The sequence below is a fragment of the Ovis aries genome, chromosome 13 (assembly GCF_016772045.2).
Source record: "Ovis aries strain OAR_USU_Benz2616 breed Rambouillet chromosome 13, ARS-UI_Ramb_v3.0, whole genome shotgun sequence".
NCBI lineage: Eukaryota > Metazoa > Chordata > Mammalia > Artiodactyla > Bovidae > Ovis > Ovis aries.
Genome location: NC_056066.1, coordinates 53975477 through 54000321, shown reverse-complemented (window position 1 = coordinate 54000321; position 24845 = coordinate 53975477). Strand labels below are relative to the sequence as shown.

The 24845-nt window shown below is 60.8% G+C and overlaps 1 protein-coding gene across 6 annotated transcripts in view; it reads left to right on the top strand.

The window, feature by feature from the left end:
• The first annotated feature begins 955 nt into the window (after window positions 1–955).
• Window positions 956–24845, top strand: part of LOC101112800 (ADP-ribosylation factor GTPase-activating protein 1) — a 36264-nt gene continuing 12374 nt past the window's right edge. Inside the window, exons 1-28 of one of the 6 annotated variants that reach the window (XM_060396935.1) lie at window positions 956–1104; window positions 1531–1661; window positions 3591–3654; window positions 3843–3952; window positions 4065–4236; window positions 4699–4799; window positions 5195–5281; window positions 5579–5675; window positions 6384–6440; window positions 6903–6935; window positions 7653–7682; window positions 8340–8396; window positions 8876–8935; window positions 9467–9543; window positions 15111–15202; window positions 17198–17308; window positions 18570–18713; window positions 18867–19031; window positions 19292–19414; window positions 20357–20515; window positions 20885–21004; window positions 21581–21745; window positions 22443–22607; window positions 22803–22957; window positions 23212–23341; window positions 24138–24283; window positions 24391–24514; window positions 24671–24810. In XM_060396935.1, coding sequence (XP_060252918.1) covers window positions 3595–3654; window positions 3843–3952; window positions 4065–4236; window positions 4699–4799; window positions 5195–5281; window positions 5579–5675; window positions 6384–6440; window positions 6903–6935; window positions 7653–7682; window positions 8340–8396; window positions 8876–8935; window positions 9467–9543; window positions 15111–15202; window positions 17198–17308; window positions 18570–18713; window positions 18867–19031; window positions 19292–19414; window positions 20357–20515; window positions 20885–21004; window positions 21581–21745; window positions 22443–22607; window positions 22803–22957; window positions 23212–23341; window positions 24138–24283; window positions 24391–24514; window positions 24671–24810 — 2880 coding nt within the window. In that variant the 5' untranslated portion in view covers window positions 956–1104; window positions 1531–1661; window positions 3591–3594. Of the gene's footprint in view, window positions 1105–1424; window positions 1662–2270; window positions 2333–3590; window positions 3655–3842; window positions 3953–4064; window positions 4237–4698; window positions 4800–5194; window positions 5282–5578; window positions 5676–6383; window positions 6441–6902; window positions 6936–7652; window positions 7683–8339; window positions 8397–8875; window positions 8936–9466; window positions 9544–10438; window positions 11081–15110; window positions 15203–17197; window positions 17309–18569; window positions 18714–18866; window positions 19032–19291; window positions 19415–20356; window positions 20516–20884; window positions 21005–21580; window positions 21746–22442; window positions 22608–22802; window positions 22958–23211; window positions 23342–24137; window positions 24284–24390; window positions 24515–24670; window positions 24811–24845 lie in introns of those variants that run through there. The other 5 variants (XM_042229887.1, XM_042229889.1, XM_042229888.1 and 2 more) reach the window with 5 other exon arrangements.

Genomic DNA, 24845 nt, shown 5'->3' with positions numbered 1-24845 from the left:
CCATCTGAGCCACCAGGGAAGCTCAAGAATACTGGAGAGGGTAGCCTGTCCCTTCTCCAGGGGATCTTCCTGACCCAGGAATCAAAACGGGGTCTCCTGCATTGCAGGCAGATTCTTTACCAGCTGAGCGACCAGGCAACTGGATCACTCCAAAAGTTACACAGATCAATCCAGAGTGTGTGGATATACAGAAAAGCACAAATTAAAAACAAAACCAAACATCACTTGCAGTTACATTCCCCAGAGAGAGATCACCAGTCTGGACAGTTACTCTTCCTACAGTCATAGTTCCCATACTTGGGACCCTACTATTCACACTGCTTTGCAGCCTGCTTGCAACATCTCTAGCTGCTCTCCACATCCACCCCCATCCTTCTCTACCTCAGATTACACCTGTAGGCTTGGCCAGTGGGAGGCAAAATCGGGAGACCAGAGGGCAAGAGACCAGAGAAGCCGGTATTCACTCCTGTATCTTTTCCTACTGGATCACCTTGGGGTCTCCATGCCCACAACCAGAGATGACAGAGCCTTTGGAGCCGCGGCGCCGAGGACACTGTCCTTCCAGAGTCGGAACCTCTCCCATCCCCTTGGAACCTGTTGACGTCACAGCTCTGCCGGTCCAGCACTGCCTTCCCGCAGAATTCCTGCGGTGCCCTAAACCTGTTCACACCCTTCTAATCAGCCCCATTGTAATTAAACCCCCGTGAATTATCCTAATTTGAGCAGGCCATCTTTATCCCGTCCGAATCCTGACGGGGCAGCGCCAGTGAGCGTGACTGTTGGTCTCCAGGACACCGCGGTCCCCGCTGGACTAACAGCTCTGGCACAGCAGTCCGGAGGAGGACGCGTCCCTATAGCGACGGAGGAGGGTCGCGCTTCCGGCCCAGCTGGCAGGGCGGAAGTCCCGCCCCGCCGGCCCGCCCCCGGCTTCCCGTGAGACCCTGCGAAGCGCGACGTAGCCGGAAGCGGGTGGCGACCGGGTGGGCGGCCGGCGCGCGTCCTCGGTGCAGTTCGCGGCACGGCAGACCCTGGCCCGACCGCCGCCGAGACCCCCCCGCCCTGACCCCAGCCCGACCCGGCGCAAAGGATCTAGCGCCCTGCCTGGTAAGCGCGCGACCGAGACCTAGAGGTCCTGGTTCCCTCTGGGGCTGGTCCACAGCCCCTCCCGGTGGCCGCCCCCGCCAGACCCCCACCCACCTCGAGGCAGCCATCCACAGAATTTGGAAGCGCCCACCTCGCCCTCCGCCAGTCGTTCCGGGGCTGGTCCACGGCCCCCCTTCAAGCCCCCCCCCTCACCCACGCAGCACCCCTCCTCCGGCCGTCCCTGCCCAGACCCCCACCCACCCTGCAGGGCGCCCCAGATCCCCAACCTTCTTTCCTCTGAGACTGTCACAGGCCCTTGTTCACCTGCACCCCTTCCGTAGGGCTAGCGGGCCCTGCCCTGTCCCCTCCTTCAGATCCAAGACGTGGTCCAGACTCAGGGTCCCGTCAGGCCTCTTTCTGAGTTCTGAAAGGTCTTCCACTTTTCAGAGGGAAGGATCCTCCTCTCGGTGTTGAAGAGGTGGGTCTCATCGGAGCGGCAGCCACCCCTTGGCCTTGGGTGACCGTGTTGCGGGAGGGAGAGGAAACCGAGAGGACTTTGGAATCCTCCCTCAGTTTATGTACGTCTAGTAGAAGGACTGTGTTTCTCATCTGCCCTGTTAAACAGCTTCTCGCCCGCCACAGATGTGAGAGATAATTGTGCTCATTTGGTGCAGGCTTAAGGGTCCAGTCCCCATGGGTTTCTGTGCCAAATGGGGCTGTCGTGACGGCCCAGGGGATAACTAGTGTTGAAGTTGGCCTTGGCATCCCTTCCGCACTCTGCAGAAGTGCACAAGTAACAGAGCTTTAGGATGAGAAACAGTTGTCCTTCCACGCAGGTGCTTTGAGTCCTCAGGTGGTTTCAGAGAAAGATCAGCATGATCTGTCCCTGTTGCTGGTGACAGCCCTAACGGTGGGCTTAAGTCATCCCTTTTAATCTCAGGTGTTGATGAAGTTCCCACTCAGGGAACAGTGTTCTAGAGTCTGACAAGTGGCTTCTCTCATGAGCTGAGAAAAAGTGTCTTGGTTCACAGTTTACTGAAGCCTCGTCCTCTTGCAGAGAGCTGTGTGTTACCATCTTGATTTCAAGTATTAAAGCAGGAGTTCTTGGATTCTTTTTCAAGATAAACTATGGTTTTGAAAGAAGGTATTTGTTTCTCATGTATTGAAGTTAGTATTTCACAGAATTAAAGGGTCTTCTTATGTGAAGAAAAAGTTGCTCTTAAATCCAGCCCGCATCATTCACTTTCATGTGAGTTCACTTTTAAATGTTTCCCCCGCTGTCATTCTGCCAGTCCGCACTCTGCCTTCTTTTACACAATTACAAATTCAGGGCAGGCTCATCCTAGTTCTGACTGCTGTTTGCCTGTATCCTATGAGCGTTTGGCATTCTAGATTCAGGAAGCATGGTTGTGGGGACAAGCCGGGTCCCCTTGAGAAGTAACTGAAGGTAACAGGCAGATGCAGACCAAGATGCTCCTGGGTTTTCATGCTGTTGCATTGGCAGGGAAGCTGGCGGGAACAGGCCCCTCTCAGACAGTGGGCGCAAGGTTGGAGGTTACAAACACTGCTGGCAACCCAGGCGTGTGCCTCTGTCTCTTGACAGTGGCCTATGTGTCCGCAACGAGACATGTCCTGCCAGGGAAGCTGGAGGGACAGTGTGCACACTCTGGTCCCAGGACCCCGGCCAGGTTAGGGTTAGTTTACATCCAGCACCGTGCTGGGCACCCTTTCCCTCCCTGGCTTGATTCTTACTGTATCAACTTTCCTGGTCATGAATTAAACAGGCCACCATTGAACTTGAACTTGGCCGAGGCTAGGAGATCTGTGAAGAGATGGCTTTTCTCTTCAGCCCAGGCTGTGTGGCTGCTATTTGACACAGCGTCCCCATGAGGCCCTGTGACAGATCTGCAGGTCCATAGGCCCTGCCCATGCCCTGCTGTGGCCATGCACTCGGTCACCTCTGTCCTTCAGATGGCCCCTGGGAGGCCAGCCTTGTCCCATGTCAGTCAGGACCACTGCTTCTGCCCCAGGCCTGGAGCCTCCCTGCGCTGGCTTGAGGCAGGTGGGGCATTGCCGGGACCGGAAATGTGGGGCTCCCTGACTTCAGGTACCATCAGCCTGAGTCCAGTATGTTGCCCTGAAGGCAGGAAAAGAGATTTAGCAGCCAGTTCTGAGCACATTTTATAAAGCCCAGCCCTTTGCTAGGAGCTTCCCCAGAAACCGACATTCCATAAATTACAGTCTTGATGCAACGTGGTAAGGGCTCTCTAGTGACTGCACGTTGCTCCTCATGATCACTTTATTGGCCTGGCAGCATCCACACTGCTTTGGGCTTTTCCTTGCGCTTGGAGAGCAAGTCCTCTTGGTGAAGGGCCCCCGCGCTGCCTGCAGTGAGCTGTCCTGTTCCCTAACAGCTTCTGAGCGCTTCTTGGGGTTCCTTGAGGTTATATCTTGTAGTGTGTTTGCACAGGCGGTTGATTTTCTTGTGAAAATCTTGTTTTTCTCAGCACCATGGCCAGCCCAAGAACCAGGAAAGTTCTTAAGGAAGTTCGGGCGCAAGATGAAAACAATGTAAGCATCTGCTTTTCCTCGACACCCAGTTCAGGTTTCAGGAACCTCTCTGGGTAGTGTGTGGTCTCCCTGTCACCATTGGCGTCATAACCAGCCTCCCTGTTCTTGCTCTTGGGGCCACCATTGGGTCTTGGGGGCCCCTGGGTCCTGCCTCAGCCTCTGGACAAGCCCCTGGACACCCTTCGCAGGTGTGTTTCGAGTGCGGCGCCTTCAACCCACAGTGGGTGAGCGTGACCTATGGCATCTGGATCTGCCTGGAGTGCTCGGGGAAGCACCGTGGGCTTGGGGTTCACCTCAGGTCAGTGCCCAAGGGTGGGGAGGAGTGGGCCCCATGTAGGTCGGCCCCTTTCACCCCCGGGCTCTGAATCAGGGGGCGATATCGGTGACGAGGCCAGCCCTCTGCTGTGCAGCTTCGTCCGCTCCGTCACGATGGACAAGTGGAAGGACGTGGAGCTGGAGAAGATGAAGGCGGGCGGGAACGCTCGGTTCCGAGAGTTCCTGGAGTCTCAGGAGGACTACGACCCCTGCTGGTCGCTGCAGGAGAAGTACAACAGCAGGGCTGCTGCCCTCTTCAGGGACCGGGTGAGGCAGGCTGCCCGCCACGTGGAGGCTGCTCTGGCCGCGGGCACTGAGCTCCTCTGCGGTTCTGACCACAGCATGGAGGCCGCGTGCCATCCACATGGAGACAGCATGCATGGCCTTGGCTCTTCCCTCCTGGAGGACTTGGGGGCCCTGTGGTTTACTGGGCTGAGGATGGGCTTTCCTCCCACCCTCTGGGAAGCGCTGTGTCCAGACACCTCCGTGCATGCAGCTAAAGCTTCCCTGAGAACTTCAGTGCCTGCTGGGGGAGGCCCATCATTTGGGTTGTAGAAAGGGGACCTCAGAGACCAACAGCTTGCCCGTTTGGCGTCCACACCCAGCAGAGCCCCCAGCCCGTGGTGTTAAGCTGGAGGGGCTGTGTGGGGGCCAGGGAGTGCACTGCGGTCGGGGGCATTTAGGCCGCCTTGATGGGCCCCTGCTCTCTGACCCAGGTTCCTTTGGCAGGTGGCCGCTCTGGCTGAAGGCAAAGAATGGTCTCTGGAGTCATCACCCGCCCAGAGCTGGACTCCACCTCAGCCCAGGACACTGCTGTCCTCTGCCCACCGGTAGCTATTCATCCAGCCTTCTGGCCAGCTCCGTGCTGGGTTCAGCCCAGCCCCTTCCTCCTCCCTCTTCAGTAGTGAGATTCTGGTCAGAAGGGCTCCAGACCATGGGCCAGTGCTTGCTGTGGCCTTGGTCCCCCTGGTTTCCCTGTGCCCCGCCCCACCCCGCAGGCTCAGGCCAGCATGAAGCCACTGTGGCTCCCATCCCCCCAGAGCCGCGCCTCCCCTTCTTCTCACCAGTTTCAGCCACTGAGCCTAAGCGTGAGCTGCCTTCTGCTCAGAGCTTAGTTTTCAGAGGAGCCAGACGTGAGCAGGTGGGCGTGACTGCACCTCCCAGAGACCCTTGCAGGCATGTACCCCGCCTCTGTTGGCCTCTTACTTTTGACCCACCATTGCAGAGCCTCCGGCCAGGTGCAGAACTCCACCGCCTCTGGGGACAAGGCTTTCGAAGACTGGTTGAATGATGACCTTGGCTCCTATCAAGGGTAGGGTTTCAGGTGGGCTCAGGGGAGGCTGAGAGTAGGGGACACTGTGAGAGTGGCTGGGGCTGCTGCCCACGTGTGCGGTGGGTGCAAGATTGGCAGGCCCTGTGGAGTCCTGAGTGGCAGCTTTAGGAGGGTGCTTGAGTGAGAGAAAACCACTGAGAGAAAGGACGTGATTCCTTCCTGGAGCCTGCCTGACCTGTGGACAGGTGTGTCCGGCAGTGACTCGGTGTCTGGGTCTGGGTGCCTCTGCCCCCTGTGGCTGTCAGGAGTAGCAGCCCTGTTGCCTGTGTCCCCCAGGGCCCAGGAGAACCGTTATGTGGGGTTTGGGAACACGGTGCCGCCTCCAAAGAGGGAAGACGACTTCCTCAACAGTGCCATGTCGTCCCTCTACTCGGTGAGGATGCCGTCCCAGTCCCCCCAACTCCAATGCCCCAGGGCCTCCTGAAGACCAGCCATCCTAGGATTGCAGTGGCCCATTCCCCTTTCCTTCACTGACTTCACACCTTAAAGCTGGGCTTACAGGGTTTAATCCTTCTTGTGTTTTGTCTTTCATTTACTTTGGCTACAACACATAACGCACATGCCCCAGGTTTACAAGGTGCGTTTTCCCCGGAGACCTCGGCCTCTGAGTGGAGCCTACCTGGCTGCCCCTCCTGGCAGGGCTGCCCTGTTGCATGGGTTCTGGGCTGAGTCTGCTCCAGGGGAGAAGGGGCTGTCAGCCTGGCCTGTTTTTCAGAAGCGCCTCCCAGGGTATGAAGTTTGTGTCCCTGTGTCCCTTCCATCCTACCCCCAGAAGCTGAGCGTCTTTTGTCAGCTCCTGAGGGTCCCTCCATATCTCCCCAGGAGGCACAGGCTCAGTGGGAATTTAATCCAAATGACTGGCTTCTGTTGTGGAAGCTCAGGGGAAATGACCTTGGACTCAGAAAGCAGAACAGGTTTCATGACCCCTGCAGCCTGGTGGGAAGGCCTGTCTCTAGGGATTGGACCTGAGCTGCTTTTGGGGCCCCTGGCTGTGTCTTTCCCACGGAGCATGGGTGCGAAGGATGCCCTCCTGTGTCTGCGCGTGGAGCCGCCACATGGCTTGTGTGTGGCTTCCTTGCAGGGCTGGAGCAGCTTTGCTACCGGAGCCAGCAGGTTTGCCTCAGCAGCCAAGGAGGGCGTAAGTACCAGGCCGTCCTGCGACATCACAGGCCAGGCAACCAGGGGTCCTGACGGGGCTCCAGCCACAAGTTTGTCTGCCCTATGGGGGTTTTTGTGAGTGGCCCCTCTGCCAGAGACTCTGAGAGCACCCAGGGTGCTGGGGAGAGGTGAGAAGTATGACTAGCTGTGCTCAGCAGTGGACAAGGCCCCACCCTGCCTGGGGGCCCCATGTCCAGAGCTCAAAGGTCGGCGTCGGGCCTGCTTCCTTGCCCTGGGTGCCCTTACCCAACCCTGACAGTCTAGCTCCTGGGGGAGCAGGTGTGGAGGGCAGCTTTGCAGGGCCTGAGAGCCACTGTGGGGTGAGTGCCAGTCCTTGTGGCCATCAGGAAACGGGCCTGGGTACCCAGGCCCTGCAGATGCGCAGCTCCGGCAGCCAGTGTCGGGCACCTGACCAGAAGACCTTCTTTGTGCTTCCTTCCAGGCGACAAAGTTCGGGTCCCAAGCAAGTCAGAAGGTACCAGAGGAAGCCTTTGCGTTGGCACTGTGGGGACTTCTAGGCTGGGTGGCCTCCGCGTGCCCTGTGTCAGGGGAGGAGTTTTCACACCAGCAGTCAGGCGCCCACAGGCCCACACGGGATTGTCTCTCAGGCTCCCACGTCTCCATGTCACCTTAGGCGCCTGTGGGTTTGGGAGGTGGAGGCCACTGTGCCTTTGGCCTTGTGGGGAAGGAGGCCCTGCGCCGGGTCTGGGCAGCCGCGGGTGGGAGACCCAGCACCCCCGGGGCATGGGGGTTTTGTCCCAGTGATACAGCGTTCCTTGTCTCTGTTAGTGCCCTCCCTTCCTGTGGTTGCGTCGGGGCCCAGTGTTTGTCTTGTTTTCAAACCTTGGCTCGCAGTCCTCGTGGTCTCCCGCGTGGTGTCTGGCCCTGGGCTGGGTTCCAGACTTGGGATAATGGCTTTGGGGGCCGGCAGAGGAGCCTCGGAGCCATGCGGGCCCCTCCCACCCTGAGGGCTGAGCTCCTCCAGCCCCACTCAGGGACATCTCTAAGCCCCCATTTCACTTGACTTCCACCCCGCCTGCTCCTGTCATCCTGGGAGGGTCAGGTGGGAGGGGCTGGGTCTAGAGACGGTGCGGTGCCTGTGGAACCCCGTCCTGGTTGTCGCGACCATGGCGCCTACCGCCTTGCTCTCTCTCTTCCCCCACCCCTGTCTCCCCACGCTGTCTGGGTAAAGTTCTGGGGTTCCAAGCAGCAGCCAGAGCTGGTAAGGCCCCGTCTGTGCTTGTGCATGCCCCCTGACCCCCACTCCCCATGTATCCGGCACACGCCTGCACTACAGCCTGCATGTTGGTGCTTCTGTGTGCTCATACTCAGAGCTGCTCCCCAACTTGATGGGCTCCCATTTGAGTATCTGTGTCACAGGCAGGAGGCATGGGATCCAGAGCTCAGGGCTGCCATAAGGTACCAATGGGCCGGGGTACCCTGAGGTCTACAGGGAATTTTTTGTGGTGTGGTTTAATTATCTTCAGCTGAATAACCTGAAAGAGTCCGGTCCCACAGAGCCCCGCACTGTGGACGTCTCCCCATTGTCCTGCCTGCCCCCAACCTGAGCCGTTGGCCTGGCCTGGCCTGGCCTCCCCCCACCCCCAGCTCCATCCCTTCTGTCTGAGCTCCCTCGGGGCCCCCTGGAGGGCAGATGGGACTGGGGGTACACCTGTCTGTATGAGGGACAACAGGGGCTCTTCAGGAGCCCAAAGGCCAAGGACGCCAGTGCCTAGCCTCCACGACAGCCAGAAGCGTCGTGTGCTAGCGGCTAGGCATTGTCAGTTACCTTCCCTCCACAGGCAGAGTTCGCCGTCCTGAAGTGAACGAGCCACAACACGCACACAACTTTCCTTCATTGTGTCTTTCCTTATAACAGGCATCGGAGTTGGGCCACAGTCTGAATGAGAGCGTCCTTAAACCCGCCCAGGAGAAGGTAACATGGGGAGAACTCCTGGTGTTCAGCTGCGTTCAGTTCCCCGGGCCCTCGTTCGAGGGGCAGTTGCTCCTGGGGGCTCTGTTTGGGTCCTCAGACTCCCTGGTGTCCCTGGGGGCCTGTTGCCTGTGGGCCCTTGTCCTGGGCTCAGTGAGGCCTGGCCTGGCACCTGCTCCTGCTTGGCTGGGCGTGCGTCCTGCCGCTTGCCCTGGAGGCCCAGACAGGCAAGAGGAACATAGGGTGGGCAGGGCAGGGCAGTGCCAGCCTGTGTGGGAGGTAGAGGGCGACACAGAGAATACCAGGGGTGGGGGTCGAGTGAGACACCCGCGCTGCAGGGTGGTCGGCTGGCCCTCCCTTTTGCTTCTGGGGAGGGGACAGCGCAGAGACAGAGCCCCTGGAGCCGGTGCTGGTGGGCGGCAGCCTTCAGTGCAGGCAGTGGGCGTCTGCTGGGCTGTGACGACGCTGTTCCCATCTGCCAGGTGAAGGAGGGGAAGATTTTTGATGATGTGTCCAGTGGGTTCTCTGAGCTGGCGTCCAAGGTAGGGCAGCCCCGTCTGACATGCGGGCTCAGCTGGAAACGTCTCCATGTTCCAAGGCACCCGGAACCGTGAGCGGGGAGGGCCAGCGCTTCATGCGCATCTCTTCATGGCCCAAAGGGCCTGTAGGACCAAGGAGGGTCAGGCAGACGCTCCGGTGCCGACAGCCTGAGGAACATGGAAACTCCTGGACGAGCGCTGGTCCCAGCCACTAACCTGTTGCTATTTTCTTTCATTCTTTTCTTGCTGCGGCCAACCTTCCTGGTGAGTGTGCTGTGGGTGGCCTGCCTCTCCGCCTAGTGCTATGAGTGGGGGCGCATTCATCCTGCTTCCCGGCCCAGAGCCTCTCCGCAGGCTCTCCCGGCCGTAGCCTCTTGTGCCCACACCGCAGGCATCCCGCCGTCCCCGTCTGATCCTGTCCAGTAAACTGGCCTGAGTTTGGTGGTGTCACTGCATTTCTAATCTTCACCCTGGCCTTTGGACACTGTGTGCTCCCAGCAGAGCCCAGCTGAACTGTCTTCTGCTCTCTTCCAGGTCCAGGGAGTTGGCAGCCGGGGCTGGAGGGACGTCACTACGTTTTTTTCTGGGAGAGCAGAGGATTCATCAGACAGGTATACTGTGTCCATTCCTGAAGTGGGCTTCCTTCTGAGATCTCCCCCAGATCTCAGAGGCAGGGCGTCTCCCCCAGGACCTTGGGTGACAGTCAGAAGTCCCTGGAGCCCTGGAGGTGCAGAGAGGCATGTCGGTTCCTCAGCCTCTTACTCTGAAGCCCTGCCTTCTACCTCGGGAGCTACTGCTGCCCAGGTGGTGGGGGTGGTCTCAGCGTTGCCCTTGTGGGACAGGCTGAGGGACAGGAAGGACCGCTGGGCTTTGACCCACCTCCTCAGGGTCTCCAGCGCTCAGGGCTCTGCCCAGGCCTTCCTGCTGGGAGCCAGGTGGGCCAGCTTTCTCCTCCTCTGACTCGGATGGGACCCTGGGGCTCTGATGGATGAGCTTATGCCCGGCCCAGAGTGGCAGCCACTCTGCCAAGGTGGGTGCTGTCAGTCTGCCTCCTCGTGGACCAGCTGCTCCCTCCCGGCGCTGTTGGACGTGTTCAGTGGTGAGGTTGCGGTTGGGTGAGGAAGTCTCGTCCTGAGCTGGTTCCACAGTGCAGAGAAGGGTCAAGTCTCTGAGTTTTCTTCCCCTTATTTGTTGCAGGAAAGTAGTATTTTACATTTTCCTCTGAAACATCCTCCATGTGGGTGGGACTGATGGAGGGTGGGCTCTGATGGCAAGTGGCCTGAGTCCTTGCATCAGGTTCCACGGCCTCAACTCCATGGTGGAGTCACCCCGAGGCTGGATGTCCTCTGCCCTTGAGAACAACGGCTCCAGGACTCCGAGAGGCGTGGGCTGGGACTCTGGGTTGGAGCTCAGACTTAGCTAGGGAGAGGCTGAGGGGAGGCCAGGTGGCTTGGGGCCCCCGTGGTGACCTGGTTCTGGAAGCTCAGAGAGCCCTGTCTGTCCCAGACCCCCGGAGGGCCCGAGCTACCAGAACAGTGGTGGGGACAACTCCCAGAACACCCTCGACCAGAGCTTCTGGGAGGCCTTCGGGAGCGCCGACCCTGCCAGGGCCCACCGGTCCCCAAGTAGCGACAGCTGGACATGCGCGGACGCCTCGGCTGACAAGAGGAGCTCGGACAGCTGGGATGTGTGGGGCTCGGGCTCTGCGTCCGCGTCCAACAATAGGATCAGCGACAACAGCGACAGTGGGGAGGCCTGGGGTGGTGGCGGGGAGGGCCGGGCCAAGGTCGCCAAGAAGGCCACGCCGCCACCCACGGTGGACGATGGCTGGGACAACCAGGACTGGTAGGGCCCCAAGGCCGGTGCAGCGGCCGCTCCGCCTGCTCCCTCTTTCCATTCCACCCAAGAAATGCCGGACGTGCAAGAAGACAGCCTCAGCCGAGACCCAAGAGCCACGTGCCTGTGGGAGTAGGGGCACTTTTGTGCCCCTGTGCTCGCTTTTCGGGGGACCCAAGCCAGGTGCTGTCGCAGGCAGGGCTCCCTGCTGCTGCAGGGCCAGCACACCCAGCCCCTCCCCAGAGAGCTCAGTAATAAACGCTCTCGGTGTTGCACGCGGCCGCACGTGCTCGAGGCCTGATTTTCCTTGAAGCGACTTTAACTTCGCTCTCTTTTTTCTTTGCAAGAAATTGCCTGAGGTTTGGGCACTGCCTCCACCTCCTCTTCCCATTCCTGTCTACACTAATGCTCACCTGTGGCAGCTTGCCTGGCCTCAGTCCAAACCACTGGGCTCCCATGGGAGCGCTGGGCCCAGGTGGTTGCCAGCCCTATCCTCCTGGCTGGCTTGGTAGCAAGGGCCTGAGCATCCAGCTCCCTTGCCCCCTTGGGGCTTTGATGTCACAGCAAAGCACCTGGAGATACAGGGTGGTCTGGGCAATCACCTTCACCAGTGAAGGAGAAAACGGTCCCCAGTGGGTGTCTGTCTGGGAGAGCAGCTTTGTAAGGACAGACTGGCACTGCTCCCTCCTGTCCTGGTTAGACATGGGGCAGCCAGAAGGTGGCCAGCTGGACCTTCGTTTTCCTGAAACCTCCTGACCCTGGGCACCTGGGGCCACTGGAGGTTCTGGACCAGAGCTGTGCCTTCTGGGTGGTTCTGTGTCCTCCTGTCCTGGGGCAGCACTTTGGGGCAGGTGTGGTCCCTGGTGGGATTGTCTTAGAGCCTGTTCTCAGTTGAGTCCCAGTTGTGATTACCAGGTGGGCCTCTGCCTCTCTGGAGAGTACACCTGTCGGCCGTGCAGCTACCCTCACCTCCCTGGCTGCTGTCCCACCCAGGCTCTGGCTCCAGGAGGCCAGGCCAACCACCAGCTGGAGCCTGGCCAGCCCCACCACCTGTCTGCCCCAGGCTTCCTGGCCAAGGCTCCAGAGTTGACCAGGAGACACCTCAAGCCTAGTCTGCCCAGCTTAGCTTCATTTTTGGGAACTCCCCAATGACCCGTTCATCTTTCTGGCCCCTGCTTTATATACAAACCCTTCTGCTGCCACCGTGTCCAGTAATCACTTGCAGATGGTGGCCCTGCCCAGCAGGCCCAGGCCTGCAAGCCAGATGATGGTGGCTCTCCTGGGTCCCTGTACCCTGAGCTGGGCCTGATAGGAAGACAGGGAACAGGGCTTCCTGGGGACTGTCTGGGCGTGGAGGCCCTGCCCTGCACCTCTTCCCCAGGGGCCCGGGGAAACTGCTCAGCCCTGAGGGCCCCTTCCTGAACATCAGGACTGGGATTCTTGGGCCCATCTCCCCACTGCGGAGGCCCCACCTGTACACTGGAGTGAGGGCCACAACGGCTGTGTAGCTTCCAGAAGGTTGACAGGACTCAGCCAGCAGGGGCCAGCCTGGCCCCATCCTTCCCTTTCTGCTGCTGCTGCTGCTGCTGCTGCTAAGTCGCTTCAGTCGTGTCCGACTCTGTGTGACCCCATACACGGCAGCCCACCAGGCTCTGCCGTCCTTGGGATTCTCCAGGCAAGAACACTGGAGTGGGTTGCCATTTCCTTCTCCAGTCTTCCCTTTCTGAGGGCAACTCTCACTGGCTGAGCTCTGACCCTGCCAGGTGGGCTGTGAGGCACGGGTGCATGGAGTACCTGCTGGATGCAGGGACTCCTGGGTGGATGCACAGGTGTGGGGCTGCCTCCCGGGTATGATGAGGACCTGACTAGCTTGAGAGCACCTTGGTGGGCTGTGTCTTTATGTACATGCATGTTCCAAGCACCTGTGAGCCATGGGTGTGCAAGGTCGTGTGTGTCAGTGCTATCAGGCTGCTGAGCCAGGCGCCCTCTGCTGACCTCCACTTGGGTCTGCAGGGCCCACCTGCACCCCCAGTGCACAGTGCAGGGCATCCACCAGCTCTGCAGCGTCTGGTGTCCAGCCATGAGTCCGAAGCCATAGGTGGCTCTCAGGCCACAGCAGGTCTCAGGACTGCCTTTGCCTCAGGTCCTCAGACCCTTCCTGGCTGCAGGAGCACCAACCACAGGGCAGGACGGAGGCCAGAGGGGTCTCAAGCTACCTAGAGCAAGGCTGGAGAGCTGGCCGGATCCAGCAGTGCCTGCCCAGTGGCTGTGGGTCCAGGGAGGACAGGAGCCTCCATGGGCGTTGGAAGGGCCTCACTCTCCAGCAGCATCCAGCCCCTGATACTTGCCCTCCAGCCCCTCCCAGTCTCCAGCAAGTATCACAGCCCTCACTGGATGGTGGCCTCTGCTGGCCAGCAGCCCAAGGGCCCTGTGCTGTGCCTGCCTCCCGCAGAGCACCTCTGCCTCCAGAAGCTGAGCCCAGGGGCCCTGACAGCCTCGGAGCACTTGGGAGAGGGGGCTGGTCCAGGCTGGGTTCGGGCGGTTCTGGGGGGTGTGTCCTGGGGTCCAGCAGGGGAGGGCTTGGGGCCTAGACTGGGTACCTTTCCCCACCCCCACCACAAGCTTTGGTTGGGTCAGGCCCTAAGGCTGTTGGGTGGGCTGAGGGCTTGGGAGGGGCTGTGCTTGGCTGGCCCTCACAGACCGGGAGGGTTGCGGAGAAGGGGTAGGTGCAGAGGAGGCTGGGCAGGGCAGAGTGGGGGTGGCCTGGGCATTGGAGAGTCCCACAAATGGCTCGGGTTTGGGGTCACAGGTCCTGGGATGCTAGATGAGAGAGGAGGCTGTGGCTGCTGGTATGACCCTGGAGTCCAGTTGCTGCTCCAGGCTGCCACTCACCCAGGCTGCCAGAAACCCCCTGCCCATTACTCATAGCTTGGCCTCTTGGGGCGACGTGGTGACCTTGGTCCCTGAGAGGCCTCCCCATGGGCTTCTCTGGGACAGGCCCTGTTAAGCGAGAGGTACAGGTGTTTGTCCCTTGGTGCTTTGGGCCTGGCCCTGCGGGGTGATGGGTCCTTCATGCTGCGGCCTGTGTTCCCCGGCTCTTGGAGAGACATTCTGGGCAGCAGATGAAAGAGCTGGTGGGGGGGGGGGGGGGGGGAAGGGGGAAGGGGCGGAGGCTCCGGGTGGGTGGGGATAGGCCAGAGCAGTGACGTTGGAGAAAGGGGCCTCATAAGTCACGGCCTTCCTGTGACTGCTGTGGGACAGGAGCAGACGGGACCAGGGGATGCTGCCTGGGGACAGGAGCAGGTTGGTAACTCGCCTGGAGCCTGGGTGGGCAGGGGCTGCTCCTATTAGGGGCTGCTCCAGGTGTGTGATTTGAAGATAAGCTTGACCTTCTAGAGAGGTTTCAGGGTGGGGGGAGCTGAGTTCCTGGGGGTGAGATACATGGGGTCTGGTGGGGGTGGGGCCTGGACCCCTAGGGTCACGGTGGAGGAGGGCAGACACTGTCGAGGGATCCTGATCACACCCTTGACCTCTGTGCCCCTGGCAGGGTCCCACGGAAGTTCCGGGGAGGGAAGCCTGGTTTCAGAGTGTGGAAGAGGGTCAGAAAGTGAGGCCACCAGATAAACTGTGCCTCGTCCTCTAGCCCCTCCACAGCGAATTGTGCCCTCCACAGGACATTGTGAGCCCCACTGCCAGGGGTGTGGCTGGGCTGGGGGTCCCAGGGGCCTGAGATCCTGCCCTGCGTTCCTCTCTTTTCTGTCAACGGAGGCCTGGAGGGAGCTCCCCAGCACCCAATTCCCCTTAAGGGCTTCCCCCGACTCACTGAGAGGCCGGTTCTGGGGTTGAGAGGCTGGTGTCCTGGTGAGCGGATTCTCGGCCAAGACACCTCCTCCTGGGCTGGCAAGTGGGCAGCACAGCTAGGGTCCTGCCCCAACTGGGGTCCCGCCTTGACGCTGCTCAGGGCTGCAGGCAGGACTGCCCACCTGGCCCCGCTTCCCCCCCAGATCTCTCGGCCCTGAGGCTGGCCACCCCAGGCTGGTCTAATGACAAGTAAGTGGGCAGAGCAGCAACCAGGCCCCGTGTGGGGCTGTCGAGAAGGATGGGATGCAGAGCTGGTGGTGGGCAGGTGAAGGGCAGCTGACCTGTGGATCCAGGAAGCCCCCCAGGCCTGTTGGACACCAGCCCCTGTAGACAGGAGGGTGGGCGTCCGGAGGCGTCTGGGTGGGGCTCAGTCCCCGGCCCACAAGGGCAAAGATGAACAAACTCTGGCTTAGAGATCAGGAAGGGATGGACGGATGAACGGATAGTCAGACAGGTGGCTGAGTGGCCTCTTCTCCTGCAGGCTGCATACCATGAGCATCCGTGTGCGCCCTCACCTCGGAGTCGGCCTCTGTCTGTATCTGAGTGTTACCCTGGGGCTCAGCCAGGGACAAGGTGAGGACACGGGTAAGGGTTCCTGGAACTGTGGCTCCCGCCTGACCCCCCCAGGCCATACCTGCCCAGGGCACAGGCCCCCGCTGTGGGACCAGTCTCCCTCTGGCCCTGAGCAGCTGCTGCTCCCAGGGACTCAGGTACTCAGGGGACAGAGACAGGAAGACAGGACAGCTCTGCCACCAGTGTCACCCTCAGCTGTGTGGCTTGACCTTTGGCATTGCGGTTTTTCCTTTTAGTTGGCTTTTTTTGTATTATCCATTTGTTAACACAAATGTGCATTAACGCACTGTGCATTTGATTCACTCTTGCATTAGTGATTTTTTTTTTCATCATTCTCTGGACACGTTTTTCATTGTGAAATTTTCAAACAACAGAATCTAGAGTGAAAAGTGACCCCACCACACCCCCGAGGAGAGCCCAAGATGCCGCCTCCAGCAGGTCCCTGATCCTTTCAGCTCATTTATGGCCACGGGCAGCACCTTGGTCCGCTGTCCCGTGTCCAGCGAGGGGACACTCAGCTCCCTATGGGGCGTGTCCCTGTCAGGGTGATGCTCAAACCCATCAGGGAAGGCTGGGGAGACCAACGCTGGGAGGTGGTGTTTGAGTCATGAAGCGAGCCTCCTCCACACCGCCCCTCAACCACATCCCTGGCATGTGTCCAGCTCCCACAGGTGCCAAGAGGGTAAGAGACCTCTGAGCTAGTCCTCACAGGGGCATGGCAGGGGCCTGTCACACAGCCACGCAGCCTGGAGTCCTGCCTCCTCTAACTACCTTCTTACCAGCAGCACATCCTCCTGGCTATGATTTTGCTCACAGATGGTTGGGCCCTCCATCCCTGGGGCTCTGACAAGATCCCCCCAAGGGGACCAAGTCAGTAAGGAACCCCGGACACTCACACGTAGACAGCACGAGGCCCCTGCAGACTCTGGGTGGACTGTGGTGGGGGGGTGGTTGGAAGATGAGGGTGGGACCCATACGTCCAGGCTGTCCTTCCCCAAGAATGGCCCTGTAGGGGGGCATCCCTGGCTGGGTGCTGTCTCTCCGGCGCCTGCCAAGGCTCCGACCTGCAGAGCCATAAGGCAGCTTGGGATGCCCCCCCCCCGACAACATTTCAGGGGTGCAGGGAGACAGAGGCTCTTCATGAGCTGGGCCGCCCACTCACAAGCGTCTTTTCAAGGCCCCCACTGCTGAGACATTCCTGCCTTTCAGCTCATGCTCCAGGGAGCAGGGGGCCCATCCGGAGGCCCAGCTCAGCTGCTTCCCGCTCTGAAGCGGCCATTGTGTCTGCCACGGGCTCCCCCCAGCCCTGCCCTTCCCCTGTGCCCCTGCTCTGAGGGGGGCAGCCAGAAGAAGCCCATCTCTGTCCCCACTTTCCAAAAATAGTCACCCACACCAAGGAGCTGCTGGAAGCTCGGAAGTCGGGCTGTGCTGGAGGGCTCAGGCCTCCAAGGCCCCTTCCTCCTCCCAGGACGGCCAGGGCACCTGCCCCAGGGAGCGCCCGCCTCCAGGCGCCCCCGCCTCCTGGGCTGTGTGGCCATGGCGGCAGGGGGTCTGCAGCTGTGTCTCCACTGCCCTTCGGGGACTCGGGCGGGGAATCAGGAGGGGTGGCCGGCCACTGCTGGCTCAGAGCCTGCGTCTCCACTGGGTGGGTGGGCGGTTAGGGCCACTCTGGGATGCTGGCCTGAGCCTAAATCCATGGTGCGGGGCACTCCTAATAGAGCCAGGAGGGCCTCTCTGGACAGAAGTCTCCCCCACCCAGATCTGCCCAGCAGCCGTGGACTGCGAAGGGGACCAGTCCTCCTCCAACCCTGGCGGTGGGGAGGTGGGCTCCTCTTCTCAAATTTCCCCCCAGTGGTACTGGAGTCCTCTCTGAATCTCAGAGGGGCTGAGCCCCAGAGGGGCTGCAGCCTCCTTGGAACCTCAGGATGGGGCCCCACAGCTGGTTGGGGAGGTCCCAAGGAGGATCAGTCCTGACCGTCTGTCCTGCTTCCCCAGCGAGTGGCCGCCTGAGGCTGACAGTGCTGCCTGAGGACCGGCTGCAAATGAAGTGGAGAGAGTCAGAGGGGAGCAGCCTCGGCTACCTGGTGCAGGTGAAGCCCAGGGCAGGTAGGGGCCTGCGCCTTGCCTCTGTGCGGACCGACGGTGAACACGCTCAGCACGGTGGTCACAGTGCAGGCTCCCCTGGGCTCTGCCCTCCCTCCTCACTGTCTCCCCGCTAGCACAGGGAGGTTGTGGAGGGAGAACAGGGCCCTTAATGTCCCCGCCGTGTGTCCCTACACCTGGCACGTGCAGAAGGCAGTCAACAAGTTTGCAGAAATAAGGACCCTCCCCCAGCTTAGAGCTCTCAGGACCCTGACAGTGCCAAGCCCGAGTGGCAGACTCACTCCATTTTAGGAGTTACGATTGTTTGACGTTGGACTTCAGCTGTTTCAAGAACTGACCTGTCCTCAGAAACCCTTACTCCTGGGTGGAGCTCTTCAGGGTCTCAACCCCAAATTATTAGGCGGGGAATGTGCTAAGGATGCACTCCTCAGAGGGCCTGCCTGCCCATCCCTCCCTGGCAGGCAGCAGGAACCCAACAGACCTAGGCTTAAATCCTCATTCTAAGCGACTGTGTGACTCGATTTCCCATCTACAAAACGGGTGGGGGCTTTTGAAAATTATGCAGCTTGAGTCATGTGAAGCACCTGGGACCTCACCCTCCTGGCCTGGGTGCCCTGCAGGGCTGGGCCCAGGCTGGGGGCTGTCCACTTTGCAGGATGCTGGACGATGGGCAGGCTTGTGAGTCCTTTCTCTCTTAGTCCCCTTTCTAGCACCTGAGGTTCAAGAATTGCCAGGTATTCCTGACCTCTGATCAGTCGCTCCTATTGCCTCCGTGGCTGCCTCCCCTGAGAGCACGGCAGCATGCCCTTGGAATTGTTTCTTTGTTTTTAGCATAGACTCACAGTCACACTGGGACGTGCTTACAGGCTCACTGCCATGTACTGTCCAGCCCCGGTGCACAGGAGGCAGGCCCCTCCCCACGTGCAGCCCTGTCTGCACAGACACCTCCATGGTGTCCCCAGCGCTGCTCTGATGGCACCTGAAGAACTTACGGATCCCCCGGTGGACCCTGAGATGAGTCCCTCTGGGGAGGAGCACAGGCCACTTCCATCAGGTCCTAGAGAGAGATACACAGACCTCTCCCCCTACTCCCTCCCCTGGCCCAAAGGGAGGAGCTAGGGGAGGGGAAAAGGGGGTGCCAGGCAGATTTCTCCACTCCGAACACACATGGACACACATGCACGCCTGCAGGCATAAGTGCACACACACTTGCAGATACCACCCACCTCGGCTGCCTTGATCCCTCTTCCCACCCCCACCCTAGGGGACCCAGAGCAGGAGGTGATGCTGACCACCAAGACCCCCAAGGCCACCGTGGGGGGCCTGAGCCCCTCCAAGGGGTACACTTTGCAGATCTTCGAGCTCACTGGCTCAGGGAACATCCTGCTGGCTCGCAGGGAGTTTGTGAGTAAGTGCCCTGGGGGTGCATGTGTGCAGAAGAGGCTGGGAGCCCATAGAGCCTGGATGGGCCTTTGTGGGAAGGGTTGTGTGGGCAGCCCCCAGGCCTATATCCCCCCTGCTGGGCGGTGGGGTCCTGATATCCCATCACATCTCTCTGCAGTTGAGGATCTGAAGAGTAACTCCGTGAGCAGGAGCGGCCAGAGGCCACTGGGGGCAACCCTGGAGCCCACCCCCTCCCTTTTGGGGAGCCCAGACCTTAAGCCCCCAGGGGCCCTGGCCCCAAGCCAAGATCCACCCACGCTTGATGGGGCCAAGTCGGGGGACGGTACGTGCCTGGGAACAGGGGGCAGTCTTCAGTGCCTCATGGTATCCACGTGGCCAGGAGGTCCTCCTTCCGTCTGCCCTCACACCCCTGCACTTAAGCTTGGCTGCCTGCTCCTGACTTCACTAACCCACTGGGGCAGGTCAGCTGCTGGGAATGTCCTTGGGCCCCAAGTGCCTGGTCCCACTACCTCGACCTCCCTCAGGTGCCTCCCAGCCTGAGTGTGGCTGCTGAGGGGTAACACAGCTGTGACCCACCCCCAGGAGTACCTGGTGAGGAGCAGCACCCACCCAGGGGCCCCACAGGGGTGGGCCTTGCTCAGCCCACCCCAGGCCTGGAGGGGCCGAACCACGCCAGGACCTCGGCTGGAGGGAGTGGGGAGCCAGGTGAGATGGCTGGGGTGCCAGCATCTGCGGGCTTGAGGGCAGGACCACAGTACAGCATTTCCCATGAGGCCCTGCAGGCAGAGATGTGCCTCCCCTACCAGACCTGGGATGTTTCTGCTTTTGTCTCCCCCATGAAACTTGGAATGGAAAAAGACACCTCCTTCCTTAGACCTCACATGGAGTCCTGGGGTCCAGGCCCTCCACTGTCTCCCAGTGGACTTGGGGTCTTACAGGGTGGTCTCCCTCACAGTGCAGGGCCTTGAGGCCAGAGGGTGCCTCCCGCATTCAGTGAGGGTCTCACCATACCTACCCAGCCAGGAGCCCCCAAGAGGGGGTCTGGCCCTGGCTCTGGGTCTTGACCTGGAGACACTGCACAGCTCTGGGAGCCCCAGATCAAGGGGCATGGCTTTGTCTCCAAAGAGCTCCTGGTCCTTAGGACAACCCTCCTCACACACACAGTGAGGCCTCAGCCTAGAGCTGGTGGAATGGGCATCCACCTGGCACTGTCCATGGTGCTGACTCACCCCAGTTGGCTCCCCTTTAGACAGCCTCTACCAGCTGGGCCTGGGAGCTGGTGGGCAAGGAAGGTGCAACCCTCCCCCCCTTGGACAACTGAGCAGTGACCAGTACTGGCCAGGCCAATAGAGGGTGGAGGTTCCAGAGCAACTAGATGTCCTATGAACCCCCTTTGGGGGGACTCAGGGAGGCTGGGACAGCAGGCTGAGCTTCACGTGTGGTTTTCTAAGTTTGGTGAGACCCTGGTACCTGTCCCCCAACACTTTGCTGCCCACCTCATTTGAAGCCAGAGCTCTGCAGCCCCTCCTCCTCTACCAACCTCAGGGAAGGAGATCCTGGGGACTGGAGCCCAGCCACAGGCAGTTCAGGGTCCTGTAGCAGTGATGACATTGCCCAACACCTCACCTCCCTCCCCTCCCACCCCAGGCAGACCCCAGTTCCGCTGCACACCCCCCATGCCTGCGGACATGATCTTCCTGGTGGATGGGTCCTGGAGTATAGGCCACAGTCACTTCCAGCAGGTCAAAGACTTCCTGGCCAGCGTCATTGAGCCCTTTGAAATTGGGCCGGGCAAAGTCCAAGTAGGTGGGTCCCAGCCCTGCCCTGTGGGTGGTCCTCACAATTCCACTCCCCGCTGGGGTGGTCCTCACAATTCCACTCCCTACCCCCAACTTTGAGAAGGGAGTGCGAAGGGAGGGAGGAACCAAGGCTAAGTTCTCACCCGACCAAGCAAAACTGAGGTCCCCACCTGCACTGGGAAGACAGCTAGCTCCCAGGGGGACCTTGTGTGGAAAGTGGGGCTTTGCAAACATGCCTTCCTGGTGACCCAGGCAAGACTGTGTGTGTCCTCCCCACCTGTGGTGTGCTCACTACCCCCCACAGCCTGATTCAGTATAGAGAAGACCCCTCCCCTCCCAGCCTGACTCAGTAGAGTGGGGACTCCTCCCCTTCCAGGCCTGACTCAGTACAGTGGAGCCCCCCAGACCGAGTGGGACCTGAATGCCTTTGGCACCAAGGAGGAGGTGTTGAATGCTGTGCACAACCTCCATTACAGAGGAGGAAACACATTCACAGGTCTGTCTGGCCCCAGCCCCAGCCTCGGCCCCACCCTCAAGGTCCATTCAGGTCTTGTCCCATGATCAGTCTCCCTTGCACCCTCAGATAAGGAGAGGCATGCATGAACCACGCCCGAGTCCTGTGTATTCATGCCTTTGCAGAGGGCCAGTCTGCCTCGTTCATCCATGGTGAACGTGGCAAGTCAGGTAGTCCTGCTGAAAACAAGTGGCTCCTCTGGTCAGTAGAGGCTCCTGGGAGGGCCCACCAACAGCTCGGGGGAGCCCTATTTTCAGCAGTCCTCCTCAGGGGAGAGGACTGCTGACCCAGGCAGGCCACACCCCCATGACACAATTCCCTCCCTGATCCCCATTCACCCTGTGCACCCTGCAGCAGCAAGGTGTGGGGTGCCTGCCCCTGGGTCTCAGGTGCCCATGAGGGAAGGAGGGGGGAATCCCTGCCCTCCAGGCACCCGCAGCCTGAAGGGGCCAAGACTGCCATGGTGGGTAGAGCAGGTGGCCAGTGGCTGGTGGAGCCATTGCGGGTGGGCAGGAGTGTGCGTGGGGGCGTGAGTACTCTGCTCTCACTGTCCCCAAGGCCTGGCCCTGACCCACGTGCTGGAGCAGAACCTGAAGCCCAGAGCAGGTCTCCGTCCAGAGGCGGCCAAGCTGGTGATTCTGGTGACAGATGGCAAGTCCCAAGATGATGCCCACGCTGCTGGCCACGTGCTCAAGGGTCTGGGTGTCGACATCTTTGCTGTGGGTGAGCAGCTCCTCCCTTCCGGGCTCTCAGTGGGCGTTCTCACAGAACACAGCAGGGTGGCTCCTGGCTCCCCAGGCTGCAGGTCTTGTGGCCTCTGAGCGTCAGCACTCCCTCCTGCCCCCCAATGCCATCTATGAATGGGAGGAAGATCCCCTGCTCTGAAGACCTGAGTTCCCACCTGGGCAATCGGAGGTGGCCACACAAGTTGGCGTGGGCAGCCTGGCCACTCCCTGGTGAAGTGGCCAGTTGGCAGTGTCATCTGTGGACATGTTTGTGGCCACTCCCTGCTCCCCACACCATATGCCCTGGGGACCTCTCTCTGCTCCCGTAGCCAGCTGGTCACTAACTCCATCCCTTGGGAGGGACCTCCAGACCTGGGGGCAGTGCTCCTGGAAGCAGAGACCCTGCTCTGTGCCTGACCCCAGCCCCGGGGTGAGCAGGACCCCGAGGAAAGCACACTGACCTCTCTCCTGGCTGCAAGCTCCACGGAGACCTGGGCAGGCATGCCACAGGCACCTTCACACCAACCTGTCTCTCAGGGCATCTGGCCAGGTGACCCCATTCCAGGGCCTGTGGGGTCTGGGGTCCTTGGGAAAGGCCCTCTGCCAACTGGGTGACCAGCAGGGGCCCAGTGGTCCTGACTGCACAACAAACAAGGGTGCTGGGTGGACTAACCCTCTCCTCAACCCTGCGGCAGGTGTGAAGAATGCTGACGAAACTGAGTTGAGGCTTCTGGCATCCCAGCCGCTGGACATCACCGTCCACAACGTGCAGGACTTCCCCCAGCTCGGCACACTCTCCGGCCTACTCAGCCGGCTCATCTGCCAGAAGGTCCAGGGCAGGAGCCCGCGTCGGGGCCCAGGTGAGTGATGCGGCTGGTGCAGGGGCAGGGTCGCCACACAAGGTGCAGCCCCACCAGGTCCCCTCCCACTGGGCTCTCAGGGCTCCCAAAACAACTGGGGAGCCCCTGTCCTTCCTGGAAGTGGCCGCCAGGGGGCACAGGCAGAGCCGCTGACACCAGCCTCTCCCTGGGCCTGGGCTCCTCTCCCTCCCACAGCCACACTGGCCCTGGACCCCCCTCCGGCTCCCACCAGGCTGGTCCTGACCCAAGTGACCTCCTCCAGCATCCTCTTGTCCTGGAGCCCGGCCCCACAGCCGCCCCTCAAGTACCTGATTGTGTGGAGGCCTTCCAAGGGTGGCGCCCCCAGGGAGGTGAGCACTGCCTCCCACCCCCACTACCACAGGCAGGGCTGGAGTAACACCCACGGGTGACAAAATCAAGGTGAATGAGGAGCAGGTGTGGAAGGTTTATGGAACCACAGCCCCACACACCTGTGGATGGCAGGATTGTGCTCACGCCTGTGTGACGGGCTGATGGCCCAGACCTGCCCTGGGGACACAGCTGTGCAGGGAGTGAAGGCTGACCCCTGCACCCCACCGACCTACTCCTCGGGCTCCTACTCCAGGTGGTGGTGGAAGGGCCCACCTCGTCAGTGCAGCTGCACAACCTGACCTCCGGCACCGAGTACCTGGTCTCTGTGTTCCCCCTCTACAAGGCTGGCGTCGGCGAGGGCCTGCAGGGCCTGGCAACCACAGGTGTGTGCGTGAGCTCAGGGTGGTAGGGGCTTCCCCCACCTGCAGCCTTCCCTTGGAGCCTGGCACCCTCAAGGTGGTCTGAAGCCCAGGCAGGGTACCACACCCAGCAAAGGCCTAGTCACTGGGCCGCTCTGACCCTCAGTGTCCTCTTCTGAGCACAAGTGGCAACCTTTGTATCATAACCCTAACACAGCAAAGATCCATTACTCTTGCTGCCACACTGTGGAGCTGCCACCCTGCCTGGCCTGCAGCTCCCTCAGAACTGCATGAGACCCCCCCCCCACCCAGCAGCTTTATTGAGATACACCCCACAGTCACCTGTGCACAGCGGGTGATACTGTTGTTTTCCATATAGTCCTAGCATCGTGCACCCGTCACCCAGAAGGGAGCCCCACACCTTAGTGGTCACCCCAGCCCTCCCCTCCGCCACAGTCCTTGCCGACCTGATCTGCTCTCTGTCTCTGGGATTTTTGGATCCTGGACCCTCCATCTGAATGGGACCACACAGGCCGTGGCCTCTTAACCCAGGCCACAGCCCTCCTACCCTCAGGGCAGGTGGCCTTTACAGAAACCTGCGGGGTGATCCAGGGTGAAATCAGTTCCGGGATTTACAGCCAGTCGTCTGTCCTCCCCCACCCCTGCTGGTCTTCCCCTCTCTGTGTCTCAAACAGGACACACCTAGCCCGCGCCTACCAAGGGACTGACAGGTTCTGTCCTCCCCCGACTCCCGCTGGTTGATAGGTCTGATTTCTGCCTGCTGCCACATTTTTAAACTTTCTGCCCCCGTCTCCTCCAGCACCCCTGCCCCCACCCCAGGCGCTGACCCTGGCTTCAGTAACACCCAAAACTGTCCGCCTCACCTGGCAGCCCTCAGCAGAGGCCACCCAGTACCTGGTGCGGTGGTCACCTGCCTCCCCCAAGGGCGAGGAGGAGAGGAGAGAGGTGCGGGGCACAGAGGAGATGGGGGGCAGGCACAGGGGGAGGGGTATAGGGAAGGGGGGAGGGGGAAAGGGGCAGGCAGGGTGGGGCCAGCGTGAGTGTCCCTGCAGGTGCGGGTGGGGCGGCCGGAGGTGCTGCTGGATGGCCTGGCCCCGGGCAGGGACTATGAGGTGTGGGTGCAGAGCCTTCGAGGGGCAGAGACCAGCGAGGCCCAGGGCATCCGTGCCAGGACCCGTGAGTGCATCCTGCAAGTTGCTGCCTACTCTTGTTTCCCCCAACTTTCCACGGGTGGGGGACCCCAACCCTATCCAGTAGTCCCCCAACCCCAGCTGTCGCCTGCCCTCCCCTGGGACCCATGGGGCAGTCCTAAGGCCTTGGTGTGCCCTGCAGCCACCCTGGCCACCCCCAGACACCTGAGCTTCTCAGACGTGAGCCATGATTCAGCCCGCGTATCCTGGGAGGGCACCGCAAGACCTGTGCGCCTGTTCAGGGTCAGCTACGTCTCCGGCAAGGGAGGCCACTCGGGACAGGTGAGAGCAGGCCTGCAAGTCCAGGGGGGTGATTT